This window comes from Nicotiana sylvestris, chromosome 11 (assembly GCF_000393655.2).
Source record: "Nicotiana sylvestris chromosome 11, ASM39365v2, whole genome shotgun sequence".
NCBI lineage: Eukaryota > Viridiplantae > Streptophyta > Magnoliopsida > Solanales > Solanaceae > Nicotiana > Nicotiana sylvestris.
The window spans coordinates 157,287,444-157,296,135 of NC_091067.1; the positions used below are offsets into that span (position 1 = coordinate 157,287,444).

An 8,692-nucleotide genomic window follows, 5' to 3' on the forward strand; every position below is an offset into this window, starting at 1 on the left:
TCGAGATTATTCCAGATTGTCTATCTTTGACGAATATTGAGAAAAAGCATAATGAAAGCTTCAAGGAGTATGGTTTTCGGTGGAGAGAGCAAGCAACGAGAGTTGACCCTCCAATGAAAGAAAGCGAAATGGTGGATTATTTTTTGTAGGCCCTAGAACCTACTTATTACGGCCATCTGGTATCAGCTATAGGCAAGTCCTTCAATGAAGTAGTGAAGATGGGTGGTATGGTGGAATAAGGGCTCAAGTCAAACAAAATCATGAGCTATTCGGCTATTAAGGCAACTACCCGGGCCATTCAAAGTGGAACTATGGGAGTAATCGAAAAGAAGAAGAAAAAGGATATGACAATGATTGATTCAAGAGCTTGGTTTGGACCCAGGGGCTCATCTCACCACTATAATCAGCCTCGACCCCACCACCAAACCTACCCCCATACCCCGTATAATCCACCCCAACACTACTACCCCCCACTAGAACCCCATTTTTCTGTCCCCCACGCCCAAACATATAACCAAACCCTCGCCCATGCACAATGGCGTGCACCAGTCCCACAAAATACCTACCCATCCCCACGAGCCTACCGAAACCCTCTTAGACCAGATTTCTGTCCCAATCAAACATTTAAAAATGAGAGGTTGCAGAGAAAGAAAACATTCACTCTATTAGGAGAGTCCTATACTAGTTTGTTCCACAGGCTAAGACAATTGGATATGCCGAGGCCGATCGAGTCAAAATTGCCGAATCCTCTCCCAAGAAATCTTGATTATTCTGTAAGCTGCGAATATTGTTCTGGTGCTATGGGGCATGACACGGAGAAATGCTGGCATTTGAAGAATGCTATCCAGGAGCTCATTAATACAAATCGAATTGAAGTCCAAACTCCGGAGGCGCCCAATATCAACCAGAACCCGTTGCCAACCCATCAGGAGACAAATATGATTGAGATAGTGCATAAGGGAGGGGAGCCTAAGAAGCCTTCACAGACCGTCATGATGATTCAGTCCAATGAAGTCAAATCGGTTGAAAAATCAACAAGTGAGATATCAGTGATCAAGTTGAGCAGGGCGAACAGTGAACCATCTGCGGTAGTCTGGAAGGGGTCCTCAAGTGATGTTGCAGGAAACAAGAAAGGGCGAGAGTGGTTGTGCCGGGAGTGGAAAACAAGCCTATCATGATTGTGGAGGGTGCCCGCACAGATCCTGTCATTATCAAGCTTATAACCCAGTTACCGATAGTCAACAGCAAGGCTATCCCGTGGAATTCTGAACGGGTGACAGTGACTTACAAAGGAAAAGAAGTTAAAGAAGAAGTCTATGAGACCCATGGATTGACTCGGTCAGGGAGATGCTTTGCCCCTGAGGGGTTAAGAAAAGCTAAAAACTCCAAAGATAACCTAGTGCTAGTGAAGAAAGCTGTGACCGAAGAAGAGGCAGAAGAGTTTTTGAGAAAGATGAAGGTGCAAGACTATTCCATTGTGGAGAAGTTGAGGAAGACGCCTGCTCAGATTTCACTATTGTTATTGTTAATCCATTCAGACGAGCATCGACGTGCCTTGATGAAAATCCTGAATGAGGCCCATGTTCCTGACAAAATCTCAGAAAACTATTTAGAAAAGACAGCCAACAAGATATTTGAGGTAAACAAAGTCACTTTTTCTGATGATGAGTTTCCCGTGGAGGGTACTGAGCACAATAGTGCCCTCTATCTTACAGTAAAATGCAAAGATTCCATGGTTACCTGGGTATTGGTCGACAATGGTTCCAGTGCGAACATTTGCCCTCTCTCCACTCTGAACAAGTTGAAAGTGGATGATGAAAGGATTCACAAGAACAATATCTGCGTGCGGGGATTTGATGGTGGAGGGAAAGATTCAATCGGTGATATAGTCCTTGAGCTGACAATAGGACCAGTTGAATTCAACATGGAATTCCAGATGCTGGATGTGGCCGTTTCGTACAATCTTCTGTTAGGTCGACCCTAGATTCATGTTGCCAAAGTAGTCCCATCGACTCTGCATCAGATGGTTAAGTTTGAATGGGATAGACAGGAAATCGTTGTGCACAGCGAAGATAATTTGTGTGTTCCCAGTGATGCCACTATTTTGTTCATTGAGGTTGAAGACGACAAGGGACCTTGGGTCTATCAGGTTTTTGACACAGTATCAGTTGAGAAAATTCCAGAAGGGAAATTTGTTCCAATGCCGAGGGTAACCGCCATCAGTCATGGTGGCTTTTGAAATGTTGAAAAATGGTTTTGTACCTGGTAAGGGTTTGGGTGCATCTCTGCAAGGTATAGTACAACCGGTGTCTCTCCCCAAAAACTTGGGTACATTCAGTTTGGGATTCAAGCCCACAGCCGCAGACGTGAAAAGAGCTAGAAAGTTGAAACAGAGGGCGTGGGTCCTTCCAAAGCCTATCCCATGTCTCTCCAGGTCGTTTGTCAAGCCTGTCACTAGGAAGCGCACAGTAACAACAGTTCCCAGTTCTGTGGTTGGTCTAGATAAAGAGTTGATTGAAAGGTTCGAAAGGTCGTTCGACGATATAAACATGGTGGAAGTTGGAGAAGGTTCTAGTAAGGCGGATGTGCAATTTGTCGGGTCCAGTGCAAAGATTAACAATTGGGAAGCTACTCCTCTCCCTACCCGAAAGGAGTTTTGGTAGTTTGCTTTGATTTTTCTTTCAGTTTATCTGGATTATTCCAGGGTTGTAATTCAGATTCTATGTTCTGTCAGTTTGGATGTATAAACCTTGTTATCTTTTGATTTCAATGAAATGCAATTTCCTTTTTTCATCATTCCTGATAGTTTTATTTTTGTTTTTCTTTTCTTCCTTGTACAATTCTTTTTATGCTGGTTTCAATGACATGGCATGCATGAGGAATCTTCGTCCCAGTCTTAAAAGCCAATCTAATTCTAAGATAATAATTCAAGAAATAGAGTGTGCTGATGAATCAGAATACGATGAGGATGAGGCCTTTGAAGAGATTAGTAAAGAATTAAGCTATTTTGAAGAAAAACCCAAGCCCAACCTGAGTGATACCGAAACAATCAATTTAGGGGACCCGGATAATATCAGAGAAACTAAGATAAGTGTCCATCTTGAACCGCAACTCAGGGAAGAGATGATTAAAGCATTGTTTGAGTACAAAGATATTTTTGCATGGTCATATGATGACATGCCGGGTCTAAGCACTGACTTAGTGGTTTACAAATTACCTACTGACCCGACATTTCCTCCTGTCAAATAGAAGTTGAGGAAGTTCAAAACCGACATGAGTGTGAAGATCAAATAAGAGGTCACAAAGCAGTTCAATGCAAAATTCATTCGAGTCACGCGGTATCCCACTTGGTTAGCCAATGTTGTGCCTGTGCAAAAGAAGGATGGTAAGACCAGAGTGTGTGTTGATTTCCGTGATCTCAACAAGGCAAGTCCAAAGGACAACTTCCCACTGTCAAACATCCACATTTTGATTGATAATTGTGCCAAATATGAGATTGGGTCTTTTGTGGATTGTTATGTGGGCTATCATCAGATCCTAATGGATGAGGAGGATGCAAAAAAAATGACATTCATCACGCCATGGGGAACATACTGCTACCGGGTCATGCCTTTCGGTTTGAAAAATGCTGGGGCAACTTACATGAGGGCAATGGTGACCATATTCCACGATATGATACACAAGGAGATTGAGGTTTATGTGGATGATATAATCATAAAGTCTAGAAAGCAGTCTGACTAAGTCAGAGATTTGAGAAAGTTCTTCCAAAGGCTTCGCAAGTACAATCTTAAGCTCAATCCTGCAAAGTGTGCATTCGGGGTGTCGTCTGGAAAACTGTTGGGATTCATAGTCAGTCGTCGTGGTATTGAATTGGACCCATTAAAGATCAAAGCTATCTAAGAATCTCCACCCCCAAGGAACAAGACTGAGGTGATGAGTTTATTAGGGAGGTTGAACTACATCAACAGGTTTATTGCTTAGCTTACGACAACTTGTGAGCCTATCTTCAAACTGCTGAAGAAGGATGCTGCAGTCAAGTGGACAAATGAGTGTCAAGAAGCATTTGATAAGATAAAGGGGTACTTGTCAAACCCACCTATGTCGGTGCCACCAGAACCGGGGAGACCTTTGATTCTGTATTTGACGGTCTTGGACAATTCATTTGGTTGTGTGTTGGGTCAGCATGACATCACCGGCAGGAAAGAGCAGGCCATCTATTATCTCAGCAAGAAGTTCACATCTTATGAGGTTAAGTACACTCACCTGGAAAGGACATGTTGCGCCATAACTTGGGTAGCACAGAAGTTGAAGCATTATTTGTCATCTTACACTACTTACCTCATCTCTCGTTTAGATCCGCTAAAGTATATCTTTCAGAAGCCTATGCCTACATGGAGGCTCGTTAAATGGCAGTTTTTGCTAGCAGAATTTGACATCGTCTATGTGACTCGGACTGCGATGAAAGCCCAGGCATTGGCCGACCATTTCGCCGAGAATCCAGTGGATGAAGAATATGAGCCTTTGAAGACTTACTTCCCTGATGAAGAGGTAATGCACATTGATGAGTTGGAACAAGTTGAAGAGCCAGTTTGGAAACTTTTCTTTGATGGAGCGGCTAATATGAAAGGCGTTGGGATAGGAGCTGTACTTATTTCTGAAACAGGGCATCACTACCCTATTACGGCTCAACTTCGTTTCTATTGTACTAATAACATGGTTGAGTATGAGCCATGCATTTTTGGTTTGAGGTTAGCTGCAAACATGGGTGTCCAGGAAGTTTTGGTCTCGGGAGACTCGAACCTTCTGGTGCACCATATTCAAGGGTAATGGGAAACACGAGATTTGAAACTCATACCGTAGCGACAGTGTTTGCATGATCTTTGTCAACAGTTTCGATTAGTAAAGTTCATGCATATCCCAAGGATTCATAATGAGGTTGCCGATGCTTTGGCTACTCTGGCGTCAATGTTACATCATCCAGATAAGGCTTATGTTGACCCTTTGCATATTCAGGTCCGTGATCAGCATGCTTACTGCAACGTGGTGGAAGAAGAACTTGACGGTGAACCGTGGTTCCACGACATCAGGGAGTACATCAGACTGGGAGTATATCCGGTACAAGCCACAAGTGACTAAAAGAGAACAATTCGACGGTTGGCAAGTGGATTTTTCTTCAGTGGAGGGGTTTTATACAAAAGGACTCCAGATCTGGGATTGTTAAGATGCATAGATGCTAGACAGGCCACAACTATCATGACCGAAATACATTCTAGGGTCTGTGGACCGCATATGAGTGGGTACGTTCTGGCAAAGAAGATTCTCCGAACAGGTTATTACTGGTTCACTATGGAGCGAGATTGTATCAGTTTTGTGCGCAAGTGTCATCAATGTCAAGTGCACGGAGATTTGATTCATTCTCCGCCATCTGAATTGCATACAATGTCTCCACCATGGCCTTTTGTTACTTGGGGCATGGATGTCATTGGACCAATTGAGCCAGCAGCGTCCAATGGGCACAGGTTCATTCTGGTGGCCATCGATTATTTCACTAAGTGGGTGGAGGATAAAACTTTCAAGTATGTGACCAAGAAAGCAGTGATCGATTTTGTGCATTCAAATATCATTTGTCGGTTCGGAATCCCAAAGGTGATCATCACAGATAATGGTGCTAATCTCAACAGTCATATGATAAAAGAGGTATGTCAACAGTTTAAGATTACGCGTCGCAATTCCACCCCATATCGCCCCAAGGAAAATGAAGCAATCGAGGCAGCCAACAAGAACATAAAGAAGATACTTCGGAAAATGGTGGAAGGTTCCAGGCAGTGGCATGAAAATTTGCCCTTTGCATTGTTGGGTTATCGCACTACTGTTCGCACTTCAGTAGGGGCAACTCCTTATTTGTTGATATATGGCACTGAAGCAGTGATACCCACGAAAGTTGAAATTCCGTCCCTTTGGATTGTCGCTGAAGCCGAAATTGATGATTATAAGTGGGTCAAAACCCGCCTGGAGCAATTGAGTTTGATCGATAAGAAGAGATTGGCAGTAGTGTGTCATGGCCAGTTGTATCAACAGAGAATGACAAGAGCATATAACAAGAAGGTGAGTCCACAGAAGTTTGAAGTGGGTCAACAAGTATTGAAGCGTATCCTTCCACATCAGGCTGAAGCAAAAGGCAAGTTCGCCCCAAATTGGCAGGGGCCGTTCATCATAACGAGAGTGTTGTCCAATGGTGCTTTGTATTTAATAGATATAGAAGGCAAATGTGTAGACATGACTATCAATATGTAGTCAAAAAATATTATGTATGATTTCTCTGGTTTAAATTGTATTTGTTTGCACTTGGCATGTTCTGAAGATTAGAATGACGAAGACATTTTGTTCTGTTATCTAAATGCTTTATCCTTTGTTACCCCTTTTGAGCCTTATTTATTTCCTTTCATACCCCTCTTTTGGAATCAGTAGCAAAGTTCAGAAACGCAGTCACAAAAGATGAGTAAAGGAAAAGAGAGAAAAGAAAAGAGAAGAAAAAAAAAGAAAAAGAGAGAACAACAAAAAGAGAAAAAGGAAGAAAAAAAAGAAGAGAAAGAAAAGAAAGAGAAAAGAGAAAATCACAACAACAAAGCCATTTATGTGTCATGAACTACGTTTGACCTGATTCCTTTTAAGGATACGTAGGCAGCCTCACGGTTCGGTCCTATCAAAATAAAAATCCAAAAGTCCCCAGGCAAAGAAACTGGGGCAGAAGTTGTGGTTATTGTAAGAAATCAGATTCCGAAAGTTGTAATATTGAACCCATTTGAATTGTTTTGAGCCTTTTGATACCCTTTCTATCTAACCCTATCCAAAATCCCACATTACGGTCCAAAGAAAGACCTTCCGATCAGTCTTCGAGAGATGCCAAGTTGAGCGGGTGGAGGTGATTCATATTAGGGGTAACACTCCGGTCCAAACAAGGAAGATGAAAAATGAGAGAGTCTTATTGGTGAAAACCCTCACGGGCACCGTAAGACGACGGAAAGCTGAGAGAAATCAAAATGAGAGAGTCTTATTGGTGAAAACCTTCATGGGCACCTTATCGTGAAAGTGAGTTGAGAGATGAATAAATGAGAGAGGTTTATTGATGAAAACCATTCGGGGCACCGCAGGCCGAACAAGCACAAGGTTTCGGTGAAGAAATTGGGTTTTGAAGGTCTCGGGGCGTAAAGTACGACAACTAAAAGTTGATTGGTGGGACAGACTGGGCTGATTAATCCAAAATGCATGTCATGATCATTGGTACCAGCTGCTCCACTCGGATAAGTCTCTTTTCTTTTTCCCCTTCAAGAGAGTATTCCAATTTTGGATTTTTCTTATCCCTAACTCTCATAGTCATTACATTTCATTTCTTTTGGGTTTATTTCTCTAAGATGTTTCCAATGTCAGTTTTGTTTAAGCAAATAAGTAAGGGTTTCAAACCTCACTACCAACTTCCAAAGTTGCACAAAGGCACAGGGCGGCCAAAGCATTGCTAGTGTTGCGACCAAAACACTCACGCAAGTGTACATGATCTTCAAGTAATATAGTAATAAGTAAAGTATCATTCCCACGAGGACTTATGATCAACTTATAGACTGATGCAAACTCAAACAATTATCGATTCAAGCTAATTCATCACAAAATACATAAATAACCAATTTACAATTTAACTAGTAGACAAACAATAATACAACACAAAGTTACTACGCACTTATGAATTTTTCTTTTAACAATTAATAAAAGAAATATTCCAGAGTCATGGGCTTGATAGAGATCATGCTACGTTTTTAGCTTAAAAATAATTTATTGATTATCTGGGTTATTGATTATAGGGTTAATAATACCCATAAGAATCTGTCGATTTCTTATACACCTATTCATGTTAAATTAATACCTATATTTCTATGGTATTAATATTAACTCAAATGCATTTATAAATCTTATTTCTCAACCAAACAAGGCAATTAAGTATAGTTCTATCTTAATTGCGAATCTTTCACCCGATGCCCAGGATCCAGATCTTGCTTTATTTGATTCTATATGCAATCAAAAATTTTCTTTTTCAAGTTTAACTCAAGATTCCTAAATAGTATTTCATTGTTAGCTACGCAGTAAAATAATTAACAGCAAAATCAAATAAACAACCCTTAACGATAAATTCAAGATCATCAAATTAAGTTTCAACCAACATAATCATCTAACACCCATAACCCTAGAATATTTGAGTTTTAGCCACTCATAATTATACAAACATCAACAATACAAGTCTTAAACATAAAATAAATAGATACTAGAAGAAAGTTTAGATAAACTCTTTTAATCCTTGCTACAAAGTGTTGTCTCCTCTTGATTTTGATCCTCGCAGATGGATCTCCTCTTCTTTTTCTCTCTCAAAACCAGTCTGCTCCCTCAATAATGGATGCTTTTCGCTTTTTAATCGTATAGGAAGGGATTTTGACAATTATACCCTTTTTAGACCGAAATAGAGTAGTTTTGCGATTTTTACACGTCCGCGACGCCCCGTGTGCCGCGTATATGGATTGGACAGAGGCAGAATGCATTTTAACGGAGCAAAACAATTCAGCGAAGATTTGCGTTGTTTCGTTTTTTAAATTTGTTTTGCTATCCGGGCTTGCTTTGCGACCCCCGAACACGATCCCGACTTGATTTA

At 41.2% G+C, this 8,692-nt stretch overlaps 1 protein-coding gene across 1 annotated transcript; it reads left to right on the forward strand.

The window, feature by feature from the left end:
* The first annotated feature begins 713 nt into the window (after window positions 1-713).
* On the forward strand, window positions 714-1,984 carry LOC138881898 (uncharacterized). The gene is made up of 2 exons (XM_070162198.1): window positions 714-1,074; window positions 1,539-1,984. Exons 1-2 carry the CDS (start codon window positions 714-716, stop codon window positions 1,982-1,984), a joined length of 807 nt encoding a protein of 268 aa, XP_070018299.1.
* The last annotated feature ends 6,708 nt before the right edge of the window (window positions 1,985-8,692 follow it).

Excerpts from the sequence above, each read along its gene's own strand:
- LOC138881898 (XM_070162198.1), top strand. The coding sequence starts at position 714 with ATGCCGAGGCCGATCGAGTCAAAATTGCCGAATCCTCTCCCAAGAAAT. Across the intron at positions 1,075-1,538 it reads CAAGTTGAGCAGGGCGAACA|ACGAGCATCGACGTGCCTTG; the intron begins GTGAACCATCTG and ends TAATCCATTCAG.